This window comes from Epinephelus fuscoguttatus, linkage group LG23, assembly GCF_011397635.1.
Source record: "Epinephelus fuscoguttatus linkage group LG23, E.fuscoguttatus.final_Chr_v1".
In the NCBI taxonomy this organism is placed as follows: domain Eukaryota; kingdom Metazoa; phylum Chordata; class Actinopteri; order Perciformes; family Serranidae; genus Epinephelus; species Epinephelus fuscoguttatus.
In genome coordinates, this window is record NC_064774.1 from 8,188,890 (window position 1) to 8,213,873 (window position 24,984).

General features: G+C 41.8%; 1 protein-coding gene across 6 annotated transcripts in view; it reads left to right on the forward strand.

Annotated features, from left to right (window-relative positions):
* Nucleotides 1-24,984, forward strand: part of dysf (dysferlin, limb girdle muscular dystrophy 2B (autosomal recessive)) — a 147,164-nt gene that overhangs the window by 93,216 nt on the left and 28,964 nt on the right. For all 6 annotated transcript variants that reach the window (XM_049569378.1, XM_049569374.1, XM_049569377.1 and 3 more), the window contains 4 exons: nucleotides 3,850-3,948; nucleotides 18,160-18,288; nucleotides 20,239-20,394; nucleotides 20,576-20,667. In XM_049569378.1, coding sequence (XP_049425335.1) covers nucleotides 3,850-3,948; nucleotides 18,160-18,288; nucleotides 20,239-20,394; nucleotides 20,576-20,667 — 476 coding nt within the window. The remainder of the gene's footprint in view (nucleotides 1-3,849; nucleotides 3,949-18,159; nucleotides 18,289-20,238; nucleotides 20,395-20,575; nucleotides 20,668-24,984) is intronic.

Here is a 24,984-nt window from a genome sequence, read left to right on the forward strand (position 1 = left end):
CCTGTTATTTTAGTGTGTGGTTGCATTTTGTCAGCGTTTATGTGTCAGTGTGTGGTGAAATTTGATGTCTGACCTGTCTCTTACTCTTAATGCCGACACTAGATGTTACAGTGGGTAAGTTTATTTCATCGTATATGAACATGGTCATTTGTAGAATTCTGATTTCACTGAGAGGTGACGTAATGCAGCGGTGCAAAGTGGGGGTTTTTTCTATAAAAACTAATTTTTATTTGTGACATTTTTTGCAAGAATTATTAATAAGTTATCGAACGTTCCTCGTAGCCTCTGTTCCCCTCCTGCAATCTCTCATTTAGTGTTTTAACGTCTTTCTGGAAAAAGTGTTTCCTGAGGTTTACTGTCTGTATTCCAGAGGTGAGACCAAGTCATTGTTTTGCAAGTCACAATTAAGTCTCAAGTCTTTGCACTCAAGTCCCAAGTCAGAACAGGCAAGTCTCAGGTCAAGTCCCAAGTGCTAAACTTTCTAAATTCCTCAAATGTAATACCATTTTAGCAAGAGTAATAATGTAATAAATTTACACAAGTTATGAATTTGTATTTATTTATTAAAGGTATTCCATGCAGGATTGTGGACTACTATTCATAAAGTGAAAGTGAGTGGGTTTACATGCACAGTTTAATTCCCTTTTCATACAGAATGAAAGTTCTCTCCTATTAAAAGTGATCTTGTAAACACCTAATTCGGAATGAAAATGGCCAATGCGATTGAATATTCAATCCGATGTTAGAGGCTGGAATATTCCGTTTCTAATTCCGAATGAAAGAATTTTGTGTGCATGTATACACTTGTTCCTCTTTAAGTTCATTCCGGTCTTTCTGCGCATGCTTGTTTCCTTGCCCTTCTGGCGCGATGACGTATATAGCGCGCATATATAGCGCATCGCCAAAGCCAAAGCGGTCTTCTATCTCCTTTCTTCGACCTTCTGCCTCCCTTCTCCTCCTCAACAGACGAAGCATTAGCAGAACAAGGTTGTTGTCGTACTGCTGCTTCAAGAATATAAGCAAAACAAGCCCGAAAAAGTCACTAAGAACGACGTCGTCAAGCATCTTGTTATCCGGAGCGAGGACTACAGTGTTTTCTTCTGGTAAACGTAAACATGTAACATCCGCCCCGCCCCCTATCCAATCAGAAACCTTCCCTGCCCCAAACCTTGTGAGGACCTGAATAAAGGCGATTAAACTGATCTCCCGTGTAAACCCTCATTCGGAATTAATATTTCTCATGTAAACTACCTGGAAAGACTTTAATTCCGAATGATTTCATTCAGATTTACTTCATTCTGAATGAGAAGCCATCATGTAACCGTAGCCACTGAAAGCAAAAGCCAACCCCAGATTCATTCTGATTTGACGTTTCGCTTCGCTGTATTTGCATTTTTTTTTTTATGTCTCTCTTGAATGCCTGCTGCTTACAGTCTGGCACCTGGTTGCCACCTTTTTATAAAGCCCTGAGCTCACCTGAGCGCTGTGGGGGTGCATGCCCAGAAACTTCCAAACACTGAAAATGAGATGGGCAGAGTCTCTGCAGATAAATACACCACCACACACTGAGAGTGGCTCATAAGTGATGATTGAAACTTCACTTAGTGTTGTGATGTCAGGAATATTATTCATATAGTGACTTTGCGGTTGCAAAAAATACTGTTGCTGCTCTAGAGGCAACAATTACTTATATTCAAAATATTCAATAATCCTGTTCTGAATTTACTGATATCGAGTATCGATAAGAGCAGTAGTATCGATAAAATCTTAACGATACCCATCCCAAGTTCTACGTAGGGTTGTAGCGATATACCAGTTTTAAGGTATACCATGATTTAAAAGTTGACGCTTATCATAGCGTGCACATCTGCTTGTCTACAATACTGGAAAAAAATCCAACTAGACAAAGCATCTCCCCTTTATTTATTATATATTTTTCTCCCCATTATTTTCAAAGGAAAGATTTTTTTTACACTTCCAAACAGACAAAATGGTTTCAAGGTTCAGTTAACGTAATAAAATATTTGTTCATTCCACAAAATAACCCTTCTTTGTCAGTCATTTAAGGGTCATTCTGTGATAACGTGAAACCGCATTATTTTCTGAGACGGTTATCGTACAGTGAAAATCTCGTACCGTTGCGCCCCTGGTCCCAAGGCTGGTTTTTTAGTTATTAGCATTGTTACAAACAGTATTGGGCAGTAACGTGTTATTGTATAATATTACTTTTTTTCCAGTAACAAGTAATGTAACTGATTACTGATGAAATTTCAGTAATAATATCACAGTTACCCCACAACCAAACAACTCATTACAATCATCACAGACTAATTTTCGTAATCGCAGGCACGTCACAAAGCGGCACGCTAGTTTGGAGGATAGAGAGACTTACCATAGCAGCGAAGTATTCCAATTACTTTCCTTTTGATAAGAGCATGTGCTGCAGGTCGAGGTGCTAAAACTTATTCAACTGCCAAAAACACGTCATCAAACCTCCGATCTGAATCATCTCGGCTAGTATGACCGACACCACAGCAACTTTAAGCTCCAGGAAATACACCACACCAAAGGTGAGACACAGGTCGACACATCTGAATTTTGGGGAGATTACTACTTTTCAAAGAGTGACAAGTAATGTATTACATTTTCAGAGTAACGCTCTGTAACAAAGCTGTAACTACAGAGGTGTGGGTGAGTCTGAAAGTTTTAAGTTAGAGAAAAACTTTATCACCAATGACGTGTGATTTCACTTAGAAGAAGCCTAATGAAGAGAATTGCATGATATGAATCATTGGACTTGGGACTTGTTTGTCTTGACTTGGCACTCGACTCTGGCCATCCTGTCCAAAACTTGGGAGTTATTGTGACTAAATTCCCAATCCTAAGGAGGGCAGACATCAAAGCCACGGTCCCCAGACAAGTTGAGGTCAGTGCGTTTAGTCAGTTGTGTTGACCGTCGTGCTCTGACTGTTGCACGTTGACCGACGTGCAACAGTCTGACAAAACAGCTTCGTTTAAACACAGTCGACAGATTCAGATAAATTCAGTCCAGGCATGATCATCTGTCGAGGATGTTTTTATCCCATCTGCCCCAGTTTAGTAAGGATATAAGAAGTGGAAAAGACAATGTCTGTGTGCCTGCAGAATATTAACAGATGGAAAAGCTGCTGAGCGATTCCTTTCATTCATACATAAACATACATATTTTTGTTTTTCTGGCCGTAACATGCTTCCTCTGATGTCCGTGTTGGTTTTGTCCACTTTGTGCCTGCTCTCATCCTGATGGTGCCCGTTTCCATTGCCTCAGAACACCCATATACCATGACCTTAATGCCACGGAGCCACCAGAGGCAGTTTTTGCTTGTGTTGACGTGACTTGGCCAACGTAACGCTGCCATGCGATCATTGGAAAAATCATGAAAAGCGGGTTATTTTTCTGAGCCCGTCGGTGCGCTGCTCCACAGACAGCAAACAGACCTCGCTGCAGGGCGTACCATCAGTTTTGGAGGACAGAGGTCATTACAGGAGTCAAGATGTTCAGCAAATTTAATGACGTAGGGTCAATTTCAGGAGCCACCGATGTTTTGGTGACAGAGAACATAAACTTTGAAGTTATTTTTTCTCAGTTTATATGAAAATAAAGAAGATGTGGAGCTTTATCCACTGCAAAAATTAAATTATGTCACAGGTGATGTGCTGAATTTGAGAATTCATAGTGACTGGCTTCTAAACAACATTTCATTTTAGTTATTTTCATCACAAATATAAGAATAATATCTTCATTAACAAGCTCCATTGAGATTCAGCACCTCTTGTACATTGATTAACCTCTGAACACTTGACCAACAGGAAGAGGAGTTCATGGACTGGTGGAGTAAGTTCTACGCCTCGACCGGAGAGAAAAACAAGTACGGGACGTACCTGGAGAGAGGCTACGACACACTGAAGGTAAGAGAGTCGGAAAATAGAAGCTTCACTTAACATGTTGCCACTGTGAGGCTTTTTATGCCTATGTGTCTTTGCTATAGACTGTATGAAGAGATTGCGTCACGTACCTCCACTGTACAGAAGTGAAGCTGCTCTGGTGACGTCATTCCGAGCCAGAGCTTGCGCATCCCCGCATAAAATCCCCACTTTATAGCATTAGATATGGCACTAGATTCATTTTTTAAAAGGCCATGAAAAACAGCTTTTTAACTCCAGCCACAAAATTTTTAATTGTCAAACCTACTTGACACTTTTATACTCATGTTAGTGTCCTGTGCTGCAAACCTTTAAACCTCTGTAGCTCCAGTGCTGTGTGCAAAAAGTTAACGTACAGCCCCGCTATTTCTTTCATATCATTCTTCATTTACACGTTGTGCAGCTGCATACTTTTGCTTTGCATTTTATTTTGATCACAGTCTGTTTTTTTGTAAAAGTGCTGGTGACATCTCAAATGTGGCCCACCAGTGATAACGCTATACCCCAGACTACACAGCATTACCACTTGCAGGTATAGTTGTGTAATCTGTGACCTGTGTGTCCCAGAATGTTGAATGGCAACACCGTTCAGGAGCCAACTATCCACTACCTCATTAAAATCCTAATAAATTATGCTCTCTGAGGTAACAGGGAGGTTTCCTTCTTGGGATGTGAAACATTTCTCACACATTACTTCTGTGTAATTAATGGCACAAAAACAACTGTTGAGTCATTCTGGTTTACATTTGTTATGTTTATTACTTTCATGGTTATTTGTTGATTAATTGACATTGATCTGTTTTCTTTTGTCTTCATTGTTGTGCAACAGTTTTCTGACAAAGCACACTGTCATTATATTTTAGTTTGATTGATAATTGTTCAGGGAAAGAATAATGAGGAACAACAACGACAAACTTCCGTGTCATATCCATGTGTCTGTTTGGTGAGAAAACATCAGAGAAAAAAGCAGAACAAACACTGACAGAAGATGAAGAGGGTAAAGATAAAGGCAGCATGAAGGAAAAGAAAGACAGATGAAGAGCGACTGAGGAGAACACGAAGAAGATGGAGACAGTGCAGCCCTTTGTTCCATGTTCTTTAAATGCTTTGCTTCAAACTTCACCATTTAAATCACATTTTTGCCATCCTGCCAGCTCCCTCCATCAGTCCATCCCTCCATCCCTCCCCTCCTCCCCCTCTCTTCTCATGCCCTGTCCTCGCAGCGCGGCGCCGTGACATTCCGGCCATTTTCCGAACAAGTGCGATGACTCACCCGTGCTGAATTCTCTCAGGGAGCGCCGCAGTGGGACGGAATCGGGGGAAAAGGCCGCGCTCCGATGCTGGCGAGCCCGAAAATGAGGGATCACGTCAGCCGTCGTCTTTGGTCTCGTTTTCTTTCTGAGTCTGCCACGGTTCACCCGCCGTCCCCGGAGCCCCTCTGCCATCGCCCACGCTCTGTTCAACCCTTATCCCGATTCTCTCGGCCCAAACGCCGACCTTTCCTTCCACCGGGACTCAGAGCACACGTCAGTCTTCTTGTCTGATGCCCAAACAAATGACTAATCATGTCAGAATTTGGCCTTTTTTATTGCTGTTAAATGAGACCTCTAACCTCTCCCTTGAAAGCCATTTCACATCAGTGCAGCAGCTTTAACTCTGTCCTCTTGTATTTCTTTTATGTCCTTTCTCTTCACTTCATAGAGCTTTTGCAGCTGCAATATTAGTTTCCTACATGCATACATGTAATCCAAAGGCTGAACAAGAGCTTGAAAATAATATTTTGATGACTCAAAGGTCCAGTGTGTAAGATTTAGGAGGATATATTGATATAAATGGAATAAAATATAATAAGTTTGTGTTCTTTGTGCATAATGCCCTGAAAATAAGGATCATGGGGTGCCCAGGAGCTCAGTGAGTAGAGCGGGTGTCCCATGTACAAAGGCATGTCCTTGCTGCAGCAGCCCTTTCTCACTCCCCCTTTCACGCTTTATCTGTCCTGTCCAATAAAGGCCAAAAAGCCAAAAAAAAAACTTGTCCCAGGGTTAACGTTAGCCACCATATGCCAGCTTTTTGCGGGTATCGTGTAGTTGTCTAGCAGATGAAAACATCCATCCATCCATTTTCATTCACTTACCCAGGGTCGCGGGCAGCAGGCCAAGCAATGCACCCCAGACATCCCTCTCCCCAGCAACAATTTCCAGCTCCTCCTGGGGGACTCCAAGGCATTCCCAGGCCAGATGAGATATATAATCCTTCCAGTGTGTTCTGGGTCTGCCCCGTGGCCTCCTACCAGCGGGAGGCTTCCAGGAGGCATCCTGATCAGATGCCCAAACCACCTCAACCGACCCTTTTTGACGTGAAGGAGCAGCGGCTCTACTCCGAGCTCCCTCCAGATGTCCGAACTCCTCACCCTGTCTCTAAGGTTGAGCTCAGCCACCCCACAGACGAAACTCATTTCCGCCTCCTATATCAACTTTTAAAAGTAGATGTTGATTATAAAAAATATGATGAAATGTATGTGTCATTTTCGACGACAAGACAGGACAGAAATGTTAGCTTGTATCCACGACCTCATTCTTTCAGTCACTTCCCAAAGCTCATGACCATAGGTGAGAGTTGGGACGTAGACCTTCCTGCTCAGCTCAACACAGCACCCGCATCACTGCAGATGCCGCACCAAACTGCCAATCCATCTCACGCTCCATTCAGATGACAACATCAACGGCCAATACCTGGTGGGAAATGTCAAAAAAAAAAAAAAGGTATTAATGCCATATTAAAGAGCCTAATATTGTGTGAACTATAAGATACATTGCCAAGACAATGCATTGTGCAGAACAGATTTTAGTATTTTAATTATGAATGGGTCTATTAATCCACGCCCATCCACATCCATGACCGTCATGTGGTGCTTCTCAGAGTCCGGGAAGGATCCTTAAATGGCTGAATTTCAAGCAGGCTACTTCATCAATCGCCACCGAAGGACTGTTCCAATGTCAAGGATCATTCGACTTCTACCAAGGATGGAGTCCGTCCTTCAGAGAATTTTCAAGGATGCATGTGTGTATCATCAGTGAGCATGAAGTATCCATATTTTTTTATGCACGATTTGCTGGCATTGAAGGTGGTTCCTCTTCGGTGACGCCCACCTGGGTACTTGCTAGCCTGTTCCAGTGTGTGTTCACCCAATGCCCAAAGGAGTCTTGCCTAGCTTCTGTTGGGCCCAACTTGGAAGGACCTGTCCTACCAAGGAAGCATCCTTGACTTTGAGTAGCACTGACGGTCTTCCTCTGAGCATGCTTGGTGTAGTTAGGTGACGGCATCATATACCATCTTCTCCAGGAAGACACTGAGCACGTCAACGAGCTCAGCGTCTTCCAACGTCCACGTCGAGCAGCGTTAGAAAAATAGATTTATTTAAACGTGAAACTGCTTTGTCAAGTGTTTTCATTAATTTAAATCACCTGGTCTGATTGTTTTGGAGATGAAGAGACCTCTGTGAATAATTAGGCTCATGGTACAACGACTGGATCTTAAGTTGTCAGAGACAAAAAGTGAGCGCACATTAGCAGGTGCTGGGCTAACGGTCCTTCTCCGACATGCCAAACAGCATTAGAGAAACACCGATTTGTCATGTTAAATTGCTTTATTCAGGAGGAGACATTAATATGGCTCACGATAAAAACCTCCTGAACAACAAACACTGAAGGAATCGGGAGTTCACTCTGGGCACACGGGAGAAGTTTCAACTGCTTGAAAATCCTACACACTGCTCCTTTAATTGCGCCATAAAAGCTTTTCCGATCAATTTTGGGATCATCAGTGGAAAAAAACCAACATATTGATCAATCTCATGCAAACATGTTAAAAAAAATTACCTTCTAACAAGCAGAAATGTTCCAGAAAAGCCATGCCATACATGCTCTCATGTAGGAGCCCATTTCTTTGTCGTCTTCTTCAGATGAAAACATTAAAATAAGGCTGAAACTAAACGGCACAATGGAGAACAATAACAGCTTGCCCAACAGTCGTTGACCCTTGAAAGGCTCTTTCCATTTTTCAAGTGGGCGTATTTTTTCATTCAGGAAGCTTATTAAATGGTTTCACCCCTGCTGATGGAAACACATCTAAGTCGCCTTTGAGTTTTTTGCGACGTTTCAAAACTTCGCTCAAAATTCACTTGACAGTTGGATGGAAAGTAGCAAAATGACCAATGAGCTGCTGGTTCCATCGTCGCTTTGCCTCACTTTCACTTCTCCCCTCCACCTACTCTGTGCCAGCTGCTCTTTTTTTTATTTACCCCCCCCCCCCCTTCCTCCTCTCTCTTCCCGTCTCCTGTTCCTTTCTTTCCTTTGACAACCCCATTTAGTCAGATCTGCTACTGTCACAGGGAAATGAGCCACTGTTTCCAACCTTTCCAACCTCCTTTACCTTCCTCTCACCCCGGGCTGCCACCTCCTTTCTCTTCGCCCTCCTCTGTTCCCTCTGCCCCTTCCATGGTCTCTGGGTTGCTACTGTCAGCTGAGGCACAGTTTCCAGCCTCGCTTTGACCCGAGGTAAACTCTCTCTTTTCTTAAAATCCTCACCTTTCCTCTCGGCTCTGCCGCTGTCGCCTTCTTTTCTGTCACCTTTCTGTTTCTTTTTCCATCTCCTCCCCCGCCACTGCAGAGGCTTTGCAGTTGCATCATCAATTTAGCATTTTCGTCTGGCGCCATCATGGAGGTCTGCAAGAAAATGAGCTATGGAAATGGCTAAATATATTATGACCAGTTTGGCAAATGAGACATCCATGAAAAAGCCCAAGGGTCCCTCCAGCATAGATGATGATTAGTGTAACAATCTAAGTAAAAGCAAATTGAAAGATGAAGTAGACATTTTTGAAAACTGATCTTTAAGGATTATTTAATCCACTAAATCAACTTTCTGAGTGGATAAATTAAATAAAAAGTCACTTCATTATAGTATTGACTCTGGTCCAAGTGAATAGAGCTCATTTCAACGTAAGTTCTTTGTCTTTTTGCTGAAGAAAAACAAACAGTTTTCTCTTGTGTACTGACATTTTTTCAGTTCAATTCCGTTTTAATTATACATTGATTAGCTAAAACATTAAAACCACTGACAGGTGACGTGAACAACAGTGATAATCTTGTGACAGTGCAATGTTCTGTTGGGAAACCTTGGGTGCTGACATTCATGTGGTTGCCACCAGACACGCTTTACCCACCTAAACACCAGTGCAGCCCTGATACCCTCCCTTATGGCAACGGCACTCCCCAGTAGCAGTGCCCCCCCCAGCAGGACAATGCGCCATGCCACTCCACAAAAACTACTCAGGAATGGCCCAAGGAACGTGACAGAGACCTCAAGGCATTGGCCCGGCCTCCAAATTCACCAAATCCCAGTCTGATCAAACATCTGTGGGACGTGCTGTTGCCCCATCTCACAACCCATAGGACTCAAAAGATCTGAAGCCAACGCGTTGGTGCCAGACAATATAGGCCCGTTTCCACCGCAGGAACTTCGGGGGTAATTTTACAGGGCCGGGGCCGTTGGTGTGTGTCTCCACCGCAGGAACCACCCCCAAGGGACAGAGTTCCTGAACTTTTATGGGGGCTAAACAAGTCCCTGCCTTGGAGTAGGTACTCAGAACGGCCCCGAAAGACTCCTGGCTGGGGTTTGGGGTTTACTTGGTGCTGATTGGATATACTCAAGGAGGGATGTAATGTCAACAGAAAGCGACAAAATAGCCGGCATTTTTAAAACTCAGCAGACGAGGATTAGCTCGTTCATGTAGCTTTAGCTGCCATGTCAAAAAAAAAACCTCACTAAATGGCCTGTGAAAAAAATATTTTTTCCAGCGGATATCTTAGTTACAACATGATTGAGCTAGCAAAGCAGTTTTGTGTTGCTATGTGTGGTATTTATTCAGTTTTGGGAAATCATGATGTCTAGAAAGCATCAGCTGACAGGGACAGCTAACAGCAGCAGCAAAGCTAACATCAGGACGTCATCTGTTAAAAGCCTCCCGTTGTCGGATATGACATGAAACTACTCCAGTTAGCTCAATCATGTTGTAACTAAGACATCGGCTGGAAAAATATTTTTTTCACGGGCCATTTAGTGAGTTATTACAGACACCGCTATCAGCTAACGATGTCCCTATGTTGCCCCGGTCAAAATGGTCGCGCAACCATTACATCACATCCAGAGGCAGCCCGTAACTTTACAGGAACCTTCCTCGTACTCCGCTCTCTCAGTGGAGACACGACAGTTGAGAGGGCCGAACGAGAGGACGTTCCTGTAGTAGTTCCTGCCCCCCAAACAGTACCAGGAACTTCTTCAGTGGAAACGGGCCTTACAGGACACCCTCCAGAGGTCCTGTGTTCACGCCTTGACAGGTGAAAGCCGAGTCCGGTCCAAGGAGGACCCACCGTGGATTGGGGGTACCTCTGGGGTACCAGCATGTCCCTCAGGTTGGGATCTGGGGTATTTGAAGGCCAGGTTGATGCCTTGAGCTCTTTGTCCCGTTCCTCGGGTCATGCCTGAGCAGTTTTTGTGGTGTGGCGTGGTGTATTGTCCTGCTGGGGGGGGGGGGGCGACGCCATCGACAGGTGCCAATGCCAAAGGGGGCTTACTTGTTCTGCAACGCTGTTCGAGTGGGTGGAGCGCATGAATGTCAGAACCCAAGGTCTCCCAGTGGAATATTGCACTGTAACAATATGATCAATGTTTTTCACTTAACCCGCCAGTGGTTTTAATGTCTTGGCTGATCGGTGTATAGCCCAATATCACAAATCACGATTTGCCATAGGAAGCTTTACAGTGAGTACAACATAGAGACACCCTCTGTCCTTGGACCCTTACAGTGGACAAGGAAAAACTACCTTCAGACAAAAACACTTTAACAGCGGGCAACTAGAAATGCCACCCAATGGCTATACACCTCTACGCATCAGTCACATTCTTCCTACATACATGTGAAAACATGAATGCTTGACACACATCTTCCCTCTGGCAGCACAAGATCTATACAAGCAAAACAGTTTCGAGAGGGACACCCAAGATTAGTGTCACCAGTTCACTATCTGACCAAATGTCTCCCCTTCTTTTATGACATATGATGTTTTCCAAAGATATCAATATAACATCATATCGGGATGAAACTGGTGATTTACACCCCTACGAATTAGTGCGTCACAGCTGCTGCAACTGCTTTCAAAAATGATCTAAACATAAAATTGATTAAACCTTTTTTTAATATAATCAGATATGTCAGAAAACTACTTTTCCGGAATTGAGTTCATGAACAAATATGGCTGCCAGAGGGTACATCAAACCACCTGAAACCCAATTTTCTTTTTCCTGTCCTCTTGCCTCAACCTGCTCAAGTTCACCTCATCTCTTCCTCTGTCCTTTTCAATCTCCTGTCTCTGCCTTCAGTAAAGTCAGAAGCTCTCTGTCCTTGGCTCACCCCTCTCTCCTTCCACGCTCTCACCCCCCCTCCTCACCTCTCCTCTTCTTTCCTTCCTCCGGTCTCCTTCCTCTCTCCCCTTTCTTCCTTGACAGTAGAATTGGTTTGTTTTTCTTCTGTCACAAAGACGCCGCTGTTTCCATCCTTGTTATGACTTGGTTCACCTCTCTCTGTGCCTTTTCACCTCCTCCTCCCTCCTTCCCCTCTCTCCCTCCCTTAACTTACTCCCCTGGAACTGGGTTTGGTGCAGGAGGATGGGGATTTGTTGTATTCCAGTGAGCCAGTGTTTCCAGACTTGTCTTTCATTTGCATCATCCCATCTTTCTGTAAGGCTCTCACACCTCTAAGCCTCCTCAACCTCAGCTTCACCTTTACACAAATCATATATTCCAAAGTAATCACCTCTGTTGCTTTCTGTTGTGTGATCGGTCTTTAAATGGGAATAGTGAGGGTGAGTAAGCTATTTTCTATGATTAACTTTCTTGAAACTTGAAGCAAAAGAAAAGACCTGATGAGCACAAAATAAGGTACCAGAGGTAACTAAAAATCATGGTTTCATCAGCTACGGCTCGACTGTTAGGTTTGATTATTTTGTGATACATCATTTTGGTACCACTATGTGTAACATTACAACACCTACATCTATTATTTTTTTAATGTAATCCTGCAAACTGGGAGATATCTTGAAGTGCACTGTCCTGTTTCCTACATCACTACCCCAAGATCACTTCATCGGTCCGTTGATACATTCAGATTCAGATACAGGTGCTACTGGGTCAGTTGACGCTCCACACTACTCATGCAAAAATCAAATATCAAGCAGGATAACATTGTTTTTGTAAAATGTTGTTTCTTTTTCACCAATAGGTACATTTCTGTTGATTTTAAAGTTTCTGACTCTCAGGAGGGAAGATGTATTATACAATAGAGATTGTGGGCACAAGCATGAAGTTCATTTCAGGAGTCAGTGCAGCTGATCCAAACTGAGAGAACTAATAACCCCCTTTAAAAATGCCAAGTTACCCTTTTCATACTCGAGTTTTTGTATGAATTTGTGTACAGTGTGTGAGCTTTAAGCCTCATTCAGAATAAAGATTTGCAACTGGGCAAAAAAGTTTAAGACCGTTGCAGAGAAAAGTTGCAGCGGTGTGAACTGGCCGGTCTCATCTCAACTGCAGCCGGCTGATAGAGCAACAACAGACCAATGTAATTATTCATTCTTTCACTCATTTTCTGTAACCGCTTATCCTGCTGGGGGTCGCAGAGGGCTGGAGTCTACCAGACCTATCACAAGGCAAGAGGTGGGGTACACCCAGACTATCACAGGGCTGACACATAGGGACAGACAACCACTCACACTCACATTCACACCTCTGGCCAATTTAGAGTCACCAATTAACCTGCATGTCTTTGGACTGTGGGAGGAAGCTGGAGCACTCAGAGATAACCCACGCTGACATGGGGAGAACATGCAAACTCCGCACAGAAGGGCGTTCCCACCCTGGGAGGCTTCCATGTTCCACTTTTCTAGACTGTGGGAAAGTTCTACAGATTTAAACTCTTTAAGGATGAAAGTGATAATTGACCTTGTTTGCAGTTCCAGGTGTCCTGTCAACAGCTCTTCAGACATTAGCATTATAATGGTGGTCTATGGAAAACAGCCTGATCTCAGAGAAATACATGAAATAACCACAACCTCTCAACACCACATTGCGTGGTTGGAGCACTTAATGTGTAATCATGTGCTGGAATGGTTGCGGTTTTAAACATGTGATTAACATTGTAAAACGGTCACAGTTTCTTAGGTTTATGTACCAAAACTACTTCAGGGGACAAAATACTCGAAGAAGATCGTGGTTTTGCTGAAATTGACTTTTGTCACACACAGGGTGTAAGTATTTTGTAAGATGAATGTAATGTAATTACGTAAAGTTAAATTAAGTCAAGGTTGACTTTCAGTTTCACAAAGGACACAAACAGCAGTCTCCTGGGTGAAAGTCCCATGTTTATTTGACCCAGCCACTACCTGACCTCCTCCCAACGCATAATTTCATGCTCTTTATTCACCTTATTCTCAGCCCCCATGATACCTTGTGTGAATTATGGGTGCAACTTTACTAGCTTTTTCCAGTGGTCACAGTGCGCTAATCGTCTTTTCTAGAGCGATTTGGAAATGAACATGAACACAGCACCTGTTACACCTCAGACGGGATGACGCGCTATTACCTCTGTCATCTCTGACTGCCGTCTCAATGCGCTGCTTTTCCTTTTTAACCAAGTGTGATAGCGATTAGCTTGCCTTGCTACAGTAGCATATTGTTCAATTTCACAGAGCCCAAGCTAGCTTACAGCAAATGTCTATACCTTTTAAAAGATACTTTATGATTTCTTACAGCTCATAAACAAATGTTAACATATTCAACAAACATTTAGCGTAATTCTGAATTAATTTTAGCTCCATCTTAAATAAATAAACATGATGTTTACCAGTTAATACTCTGTACGTGTGCCTTAACAACACACTTTACATCCTAAGTGCTATATTGTAGGCAACTTGAGTCTCTTGAAGACGTTTCACCTCTCATCCAACTGAGGAAACCTCTTTAATGAGAGGTGGAATGTCTTCAGGAAACTCAAGCAAGTCCTGCTGCCTCTGATATGGTACATAGGATTACCATGACCTGGATGACTGAGAATTTTTTACCAACAATGCACTTTACACATTTTTATAATTGCTAATGTATTGAATTTCTACTTGGTAAAACAAAACGCCAGATTTAGCAGCAGATCTCAGTGATATTAGTAATATAAAGTAGTAGTAAGATTAGGTACTGAGACTTACCATATCGGAAGTTTTACCACAGTCATTTTTATAGGAATAAGGTGGATACTATCTGTGGGGTCGTAACATTGACTATCGCCCATTGTATGATGTGTTTTAAACCAGGGAATTTGTGTGTCAATCACAGAAAAGGATCCTAATTGACTTTCCGTAGACTTCCATTATAAAAACGATGTCTGTAAAACTGTTGATAGGACACCTGGAACTGCAAATAAAGTCAGTTTCCCTCTTTTCTAATCCATAAATGGGACTGTGTTTTATAGGATGGATGTATTTATACTGTAAGAAAGAGGATGTCAGTTAATATCAACCCTACAACCCCTCGTGCTTTGTCTAAACCCTCTCCCCTCTCTTTCCGTCTCCCCTCTCCCCTGGTACTGGGTTTGGTGCTCAAGTAGTGAAATGAACCGCTGTTTCCAGACCTCTCTTTCGTTTACATCATCCCCCCTCATCACTCTCGCTGGTTCTCCCCCCTCCCCCTCCACCCTCACCCTGCTTTTCCAACTCTTTCACCCCATCTCCACCCAAATCATAGCCCATATACCCTTCGTTCCTCCCATCGTCCTCCTCCTCTCATTCCTAACTAACCTCTTTGTTGCCTTTGTTTAATTACAAAGACGTTACAGTAGATGGGGGAGGAGAGGCCAGTATCCCTGGTATGTACATAACTTACAAAAACCACAAATTGTACATCAAATAAGAAATGACAGCTCTATTTTTTAACGGCACTGCAAAATTATGTTTTCAATTCAATTGAAAATACTTTATTCATCCCTCAAGGGGCAAGTCAAAGCAAGCGAGCCTGCAAACAGAAGTACACATACACTATTCATTTACAAACATAAAAAGTAGAATTAAAAATAAAAATATGACAGTGTAAGACAGAGTTTAAATACACAAAAATTTATACTGATGTTCAGTCCATAGCTGTTTAACATTGTTCAACACCACAAAGGCATATGTTGTGTAAAAAAAAAAGTGTTTCCAAAAAGGGCATTTCTCAGCCTATACACGAGGTACACTGACAATTTCATGTTGGCTGTTCACAAGTTTCTGGAATAAAACCAAACTTTCTTCTATTTCTTTACATGAAGGTATAAAATGAGCACTCATTTCTGACATTTCTGGAAATAATGACTCAGTAACTCAACAGAACAGAAACTTTCTCAAATAATGACATGTTTCAAACAAATGACCAAGTATTTTATTTTAAATGAGTTAGTTTGTTAGTATAATGACATTTCTTTAAAAAATGATTCCGTTTCTTAAAAATGTGAGAAAATCAAATAATGTTAAATAATGTTAAGATAACTCAAAATAATGAGTTAGTATTTAAAAATAATGAGATGTCTCAAAATAATGACTTAGTTAAGTGATGACATTTCTCAAAATAATTTAGTATATCAGAATATTAAAGAAGTATCAATGAAGTGAGATTTCTCGAACACTGACTCAGATTTTTAAAAATAATAAACTTTCAAAATCTCAAAATAATGAGATTTCTCGAAATAATGAGATTTCTCAACGTGATGACCTAGTATCTCAAAAAAATGACCTAGTGACTTAATGACTCAAAATGAGATTTCTTGAAATGACTAAGTTAATCAAAATAATGAATAAGTATCTCAAAATAATGAGATTTCTTTAAATAATAACCGTGTTTCTTCAAAATAATTATCAGAGTAATAAATTAGTATCTCAAAAAAGTGAGATTTTTTTTAAATAGTTTTACATTTGAAGTAATGAGATGATTTCTCAAGATAAGAAGTTTCTGTCTGAAAACAATTAGTTACCAACTCAAAATGATAAGATGTCTTGAAATACTGACTAAGTACCATAAAACTTCAAATAATAGCCTGGGCTATTATTTGCTTAAATAATTTAAGCATTAAATTAATAATTTAATAACTTTTAATTCCTTTTACATAAAACTGTGGCTCAGCAAAGATCGGCAAATATAATCAAATTGTTTGTTTAAACCAGTGTGAACATTACTTGTATGAAAATTAGGATTTAGGTCATTATGAATCGTTATTTTTAATCTAGCTCCAACAGACAGAGCTTTACAGAGGGAGTGATTTACGGCACCCAGCATACTGACACAAACTGTTAAAACAATACTCACAACTTGAATTAATTTTTGTTTAAAAAAAACCCTTTTGATTCTTTACATCTGAGGATCCTAAAGTCCATTTAAAATCAACTGCTTGGCAACCAGACCAGGCCTCTAACTGAGACAGGTGCATATTTGTCAAAATGTGTAGCCGCACCAGGCTAGTAAAAGGGACTGGGCATTTAATCATGACTAAGCTTTTAATTGAAGTTTTACAGTATCTCAAAATGATGATTAACTTTCTCAAATTATGAGAAACTCTAAAAAAAAAATGACTTAGTATCTCAAAACAATGAGATAATTTCTTAATATGATTTAGTATTTCAAATAATCAGATTTCTGTAAATAATGAGTCCATTTCTAAAGATAATGACTTAGTATCTCCAAATAAGTTCAAGATTTATCGAAATGATGAGTTAGTATTTCAAAATAGTGAGATTTTCTGTATCTCAGTGACAAGCTTTCAAGAATAATGAGTTGGTACCATAAAAATAAGATATCTCAAAATAATTAGTAAGTATCTCAAAATATTTAGATTTCTTGAAATATTTATTAAGTAAATTCAAATTATTGGCAACTCGCTCAAATAATGATACGATTACTATAAGTAATGAGAGTGACTTGACTGAAAAGTGAGATTTCTCGAAATAATGGCTTAGTTTCTTAGAGTTTTCTCAAATAATGAGAAGATGCTATGTTTGTGTCTTAAAAAATGATTTAGTATCTTAAAATAATAAGTTACCATCTCAAAATGATTAGATGTCTTGACATACAATAAGGACTAAGCATCTCAAAATGATGAGTAACTTTCTCAAATAATGAGAAATTCTATCAAAAAACAAGTTAGTATCTTAAAATAGAGATTTCTTGACATGATGAGTTAGTATCTTAAAATATGGACTTACTATTTTGAAAATATTGAGAATGATACAAGGTCACTATTTTAAGAACATTTTTTAGTTATCATGACTCACTGGGAAATGTCTTTTTCCATCACACTGGTGGAAATGGGCTTCCATACCAGTCCTACCCTTAACAGCGTTGTAGTTTTGTCACCTCCAGCACTTCTCGTTGTGTTGGTCCAGTGCTGAAGTGAACCACTGTTTCCAGCTCGTTGTTTCAGGGACTGGTCGTGGTTCTTCCGTGATAGGAAAAGAATGAGGGAATGTGCGCGTGTGGCTGATGTAGACAAACATCACTAATGAAAACAAATTAATCTTTTTGTGCTTCTGACACATAGACGTCCCTGCCCAGATACAATATGTGCACATGCCAGCGCCCCTGCAGTGTGTGAGTGTAATATACTGTTGAGTACCTCTTGGCTCCAGTTTGAATCCAATACCAGTGGAATTACACTGGGCCAATACTCAACTATGATGCCATGTAGAATAATGTCTGTGTGTTCTGTTGGCAACCTGATAAAGACTGTTAAAAATAAAGATGGTTCTGACGCAAATACCACTGTTAGTGTGTGTGTGTTTCTGTTTAAAGATTCTGAATGCCATGTTGCTGTAAAAAGGTCATACATGTGTACACTCAATAAATCATGTTATGACTCTTTCCTTTTTCCTTTTTCTCATCTTCCTCCCTTTTACGTCTTTTTCCTTTTCTCTATCTCTTCCCCCCTCTCTGTCTCTCTCCAGCCTTTCATTCTATCCTCTTTTGCAGTCTCATTTCATCCCCCTCTCCGTCTCTCTCTCCATCACAAATCTATCAACACGTCGAAACACAATCTAACACGATCTGATAAACCCTTCTCCTCTTCCTCAGGTGTATGACCGGGAGTTAGAGAAGGTGGAAGATTTCGATGGTCTCTCAGATTTCTGTCAGACTTTCAAGCTGTACAGAGGAAAGACTCAGGATGAAGGAGAAGATCCTTCAGTGGTGGGAGAGTTCAAGGTAAAAATTGTGTTCTCTTCTGCTGCATGCAAACATTACACTATGCCTCGCTACATCGCATTGTCTTTCTTTACTTTGGTTCAGTTACATTCTGCTCAGATTAGCTCCAGCTTCAAGGGTTAGCTTCAAGTTTGTTCTTTTCTGTTATGTATGGGTCATTTTTAGTTTGTTTGATTCTGCATTTTTCTATTTTTTTTTTTTTTTCAGTAAATAACATTACATCACAGTCTATTGTCAGCTGACCTGGCCGCTATCAGTGATGATAAATGTCTTAGGAATGGGTCAGTTGGGGCCTGCCACACCAGCTTTTAGGTTGAGAACGTCATGATCAGGCTGTGGAATTAAACTTTCTGGCAGAAAAGACATTCATTAGACTTTCTCCCATCTGCAAGAAAGTCCGCATTATAGGGTGAGTGGAAGAGGTGGCAGATGGGTCAAACAAAAGACTTTTACCTAGGAGACAGGACTTTCACCCAGGAGAGTGGACTTCCACCCAGGAGACAAGACTTTGACCAAGGAGACAGGACTTTCACCCAGGAGAGTGGACTTCCACCCAGGAGACAAGACTTTGACCAAGGAGACAAGACTTTGACCAAGGAGACAGGACTTCCACCCGGGAGATAGGGCTTTCACCATGGAGACAGGACTTTCATAAAGGAGGCAGATCTTTTAGCCAGGAAACAAGACTGTCACCAAGGAGACAGGACTTTGACCCAAGGAACAGGACTTCAACCCAGGAGATAGGACTTTCACCTGAGAGACAGGACCTTTACCCAGGAGACAAGAATTTCACCCGAGAGACAGGACTTTCTCTATTAAGAGACCGAACTTTCACCCAGGAGACAAGACTTTCACCATGGAGACAGGACTTTCTCTATTTAGAGACTGAACTTTCACCCAGGAGACAAGACTTTCACCATGGAGACAGGACTTTCACCAAGGAGATAGGACTTTCACCATGGAGACGGGACTTTCTCTATTAAGAGACTGAACTTTCACCCAGGAGACAGAACTTTCACCCAGGAGATAGGACTTTCACCCAGGAGACAGAACTTTCACCAAGGAGATAGGGCTTTCACCCAAGCAACAGGATTTTCACCCAGGAGAAGGACTTTTACCCAGGAGACAGGACATTCAGCATGGAGACAGGACTTTCTCCCATGAGATAAGACTTTTACCTAGGAGACAGGGCTTTTACCTGGGAGACAGGACTTTTATCCAGAAGACAGCACTTTCATACAGTAGGCAGAACTTTTAACCAGGAAACAAGACTTTTACACAAGAGACAGGACTTTAGGAGACAGGAGTTTTGCCTTGGAGACAGAACTTTTCCCAAGGAGATAGGCCTTTCACCCAGAGGACATGTAACCAATATTTACGGCCAACCATGATCTTTTTCTAAACCTAGCCATGTCGTTTTGGCACCTAAACTGAAGTAAGTGAAACCTGACAAACTGGTAAAGGCCACTGAATGGGCTTTTGAATCTACTAGTAGGTGTAGCAGGCCCCTACTGACCCATTTCTATGAGGCTGATAACCACAGCTATTGGCCATTTAATGGGCTGATAACATCCTGGTTGGGTGCTTTCATGTTGCTTTCTGTTATTCGGCATTACTTAACGTCCTGCTCAATAGCTGTACATTCTAGTCTGTCCCCTTTATCACATTGAAGTCATATCATGCCACTTTTTGTCACATGAACACACCACAAATCCGCAACCAAAGGCAGATGGTATTTAATTTTTTTAAGCAAAGTTGTAAATACATATAGCTGGTGAAGTTGCTTAAAAGTTAAATGACTCTGTTTCAATTATAATTCTACTGTATCTCAAACAAACCTCACATCACATAACGTCACAAATCTGAGTGTTTTATTTGCCCTCTTAATGTTATTTAACTGTGTCTTTTCTACTTTGAATCCCCACAAACCCCCTTACCCTCATTAACCAGGGTATGTTCAAGATCTACCCCCTGCCGGAAGACCCCTCCGCCGCCCCTCCCCCCAGGCAATTCAGAAAACTTCCTCCAAACGGCATAGAGGAATGTCTGGTCCGAGTCTACATCATCCAGGCTCAAGGACTGCAGCCCAAAGACACCAATGGGAAGGTACGAAGGGAGAGGGAGACGGATTGAATTGGTGAAATTTAATACCTTACAATCCTGAGGATGCTCAAATGAAAATAAGTGGGTGGATGGGTATAGATAACTGAAAGAAATGAACTGAAAGACGGGAATGGGAGAACAAACCCCGTTAATAGAAAGTTCCTCTCCTGCTTTGTGATTTCAGTGTGACCCCTATGTAAAGATCACTCTGGGGAAAAAGACCATCAACGACCATGAAAACTACATCCCCTGTACACTGGACCCTGTCTTTGGAAAGTACGTAACGTTGCTCTGCGCTCTCTTTCTCTCACTCTCTGTCTCTCTGTGGCTGAAACCAAACATCCGGACTTCCCCATGTTCTGCTGGAAGTCTGCAAGCACTGAGGGTTGTCCAAATCCACAGCTCATCAAGTCTGCAGACTTCCAGAGAGTCCAGTCCAGTAAAGTCTGCACCCGGACTTTACCACATCTCATTTGGAAGCTTACGCACAATTCCTGGAAATATGGATTTAACGATGTAAAAGAAAGGGATAATATATTTCTATTTATCCTTTCCTTGTCCTTTTACCTCTACAAACCTCTTTGAATTCATATTTATAGATACAATCTCCCATCTCAGCTCATACCCAGCGCCCGCGCAGACATGATGTGATAACTCTGAACATGTCAGGTAACAAAGTCAGTGTGCTGCAAAGGTAAAAGGTAAAGTGCACTGGCTAACATTATCTTTTTCAAAACACCCACTGGAGATCTCATCACCGTTGATTTCCCTTCAATATAAGGACGACAGAGCTCACACAAACATACGAGTGATGCTCTAGACATGTGAAAGCTTTTCTTTCCTTATCGACGGCAATCCCACTGTCAGAACTGCCCCCCTATTCTGTCCTTCTGTATGTTTGATAGACAGATACCTAAACACTAAGTCCAAGAGGCTTGAATGATGACTCAGGGGGGTAAAAGTAAAGTTGACCTCTCTTAACTTTCATGGCTTGAGACATCATGTTTTTCTCAGTACAGACTGATCTTGTGAAACTGTAATGACAGTGAAATATACACAAAGCATTGCAAGGTAATCATCCACATATAAATAATCACATAATCACATCAGTAATGTCACGTGATATAAATGAATAGTTCACTTACAAACGATGCTTTACACGAACTGATGGAGGTAGATTCTAAAGGCCATTCTCCACAGAGGCTCCCCAGCATGCATTCAAAACAAAGATGGCCGAAATGGACTATGACCCAGGTCACATGTTTGTTTTAACCGATTAAAACAAGGAAGAGGCAGTTTTCTAAGTGCCTTTACTCTAAAGTCATACCAGAAATCGTCAGCAGGGGGTGCTAAACCTAAAACAAACAAATGTTACATGACACCCACCGCTTCTGGTTTAAGCGGTCCTGATCCAAAACTTTAATATCTGGCGGGCTTTAAACAGTGCCATGCAATTGTTCACATGGCCCAAAGCCCCATTAGTCTGCAAAATGGCCCATTAAGCCGACAGCCCATTTCTCCAAAAGCCTGTTATCCCAAAAACAAACGGCCATTGCTCTGAAGTCAAGTTTCTCTGAATATAAGCACTCCCTGCAGTTAGTTTAAGTTCCCCAGCGGCGTTTGAGCCACCGATCCTGGGGTTTTATCAACCTGTTCGGCTTTTCTGCCACCAAATGTTGGTGTTTTAAACCAAAACCCAACCTTTCCTAACCGTAACCAAAAGGTTTTTGAGCTTAAATCTAACCACATGTTAACCACCGCGTTGCTGACAAATATAATGTCAACATTTTTTGAGTTGTCAAAGTCCAGGGAGTGTGTACGCCAGAGCAATTGGCATAGCTTTTTGGGATAATAGGCTGTCGGACAAATGGGTCTTTGGTCCAGTGGGGCATTTTTCAGACTAACGAAGCTTCGGAATTTTGAGCGGTCGTTACCATGGGCGGTCCCCCTTTAAACCACGGACACTGAGGTGGACCAAACAACTAAACAAATAACACTGGACTCAACAGATGCTTCTGTTTATCTGTGAAGGAGTGTAGCAATACTAAGTTTAAGTGTCATTAGTAGTCATTAAACACAAACAAAAGGGCTGCCTCTGGCACATGCTCATTACATAAAGCAACAGTAGACATGCATGAATTACGTGGGTGATGTCATTGTTTCCCAAATGCCCCGCTTGACACGTCCACAGTGATACACAATAACTGGTGTTTTGAAAAATCTGTTATCGTGACCTGAAACTGTGTTCAAGTGGTGGCGAGCGGCCAGGACGTTTTCAAAAATATCCGTGTACGTGTATCTTGGAAACTGAGAAAGTCGTTTTTAACCTCCACGTCATCACAAACCTTCACAGAACACAACAGAGACACATTTATTCAGGTATACACATCATGCACGTACATGTAGAAGCTACGCCCAGGTGCTAAATTGTTAGTTGAAGGCCCTCATCATTTCAGTCAATGGTCTGCTTCAGCGGTGCAGCCCCTCCAGGCGCTGAAGGTCTCAGGCCTCAAAGAAAACCACCTGTTACCTTCCAGCTTTTTGGCCTCTCACTCCGCTGAGGTCTTTCTTATTTTTTTTAAACTGTGTCACATATAATTGTGGTTTCACTCTGAGGCTTTGAAAGCAGAAAATGGGGCTGCAGAAAACTCAAGGCTATCCTCATTTAACATGTTAAATGATGGGTGGATTTGCTCTTTCCAGCCCAAACACATTACTCAGATTGAAACACAGGCAATCTTTTCCATGAAAACATCACGTACTGTGATGAACAGTGTAAGAGCGTGATTGACTGCATGCTTGGATTCAACAGGCTGATGGATTTATCTCGATTAGTCACTATCTGATCACTTTTCCCTCTCAGTCTCTTCTTTGTGTCTCTCTCTGCCTCTGGGCCTTTGCTGTTTTCTCACCAGTAGGGGTCGCTACACACACACCAATCCCAGTGTCAGCACAGAGGGCAGAGCCCCGACTGCACGCCGTCAACTGCTCTCAGTGATCAGTGCTGCTCTTGGTAGAAAACTTTGGACATTAAATGACATTTTTTTTTATATCTTTATGAAAACTAGAGTTGGAACACTGCGCATGAACACATCGATAGATTCAAACTTTTTTCACCTAGACACAAAAATGAGGACTCTGTTCTTCATTATACACTGTAATTCAATATACTGTAACTGTTTACAGAGGAAAAGAGAAAACGTCTTTTTATTGTCCTTCCCCAGGAGAAGTTACCTCGCTTTGTATACTTTTATCTCCCTTTTCGTATCATACTGAAAACAGCATGTGATCTCATTTTGCTCTTTAGAAACACTCCCATCATGCCCCGTCGCAAAACTCGTCACGTCACATCATATCAAAAAATGTCCCACAGGGTCACATCCTGTCATGTCACGTCACAACAAAATACCATCACCTTTTCTCATTTCTTAGTTTGTACATCCTCAGTTCCTTTCCTTGCCACCTCCTCATGTTTTAGTCCCTCCCACCAGGAGCTGAGGAAGCGACCCCAGGAGAGAGGAGTTGAGGCAACATTTAAACTCAGTATATAAGGTATGGCATAGCTGCATCATCAGCTGTGCTTCATGACTCTTTTCCGCCTCTTTTAGGCACCATTCACACAAAAAGCGCTTTGCAGGTTGCAAAACGTGGGGCACGCTACGCCGCCTTTTTTAAAAATTAAATAGCACTAGTAGAAAAAAAACGCTTCTTCTAACCCTCCTGTGTAATCTATCTACAGTTTAATTATCTTTTTTAGTCATTTGACAGTATTCAGTATCAAGTTCCTAAAATGTTGAGGCAGAGGGCACTTGCTGTAGCTGTGGTTGAGGGTGAGAGGCTGTCAGCAGATAAACAGAGATCTGTGTGGGTACATGAGATCCTAAAAAGAGGGTGGGTCAAGGGGAGTACCACCAGTTGGCCCAGGAGCTTCTCCTCCATGATGGATGTTCCCAGACATATTTTAGGATGACTCAGGGCCAGTCATCATTGGGCCGTATAACTCGGGGTATCCAGCAACTGCTACCACCAGTTTCTCCTCCATTGTTTACCAACTATAAACTTGTTGTCCTGACCACCACAGAAGGCCCGCCTCTCAAAACATCCTATAGGACAATGGGAAAAATAATGATGAAAAAAGAGATAACGCGGGGCGTTTATACACTCTGAGTAAAGCTTTTTCAACTCGAGGAGTCCAGAGCACTCCAGCAAAAACGCCAGGCACCTAGAGCACAGAAACACGAGGCACATAGCAATGCAAAAAACGCGAGCAAAAAAACTTAATTCTCATTAAAGCAACAACAAAAAGCCACCTCTAGCTACTAAAACGCTTTCTGCGTGATCACGTCACTGGTGCCAAAAAGACTTCTGCAAAGGATACACCTGTGCATCCTCTCTCATAGCACCTCCCACGACTGACATTGGCATCAGACGATGAGGCACCGAGTCACCCTTTAGCAGCGATATGAGACGCACCATACTGCGGTATATATGTATAAAGAGAAAGAAAGTCCAGATAGGGCGAGTGGCACATGAGGTGGCTGTTTCAAAGTGCGGTCTTTCGCCTGGGAGACCGCTGTCAGTGTCCATCAGCCA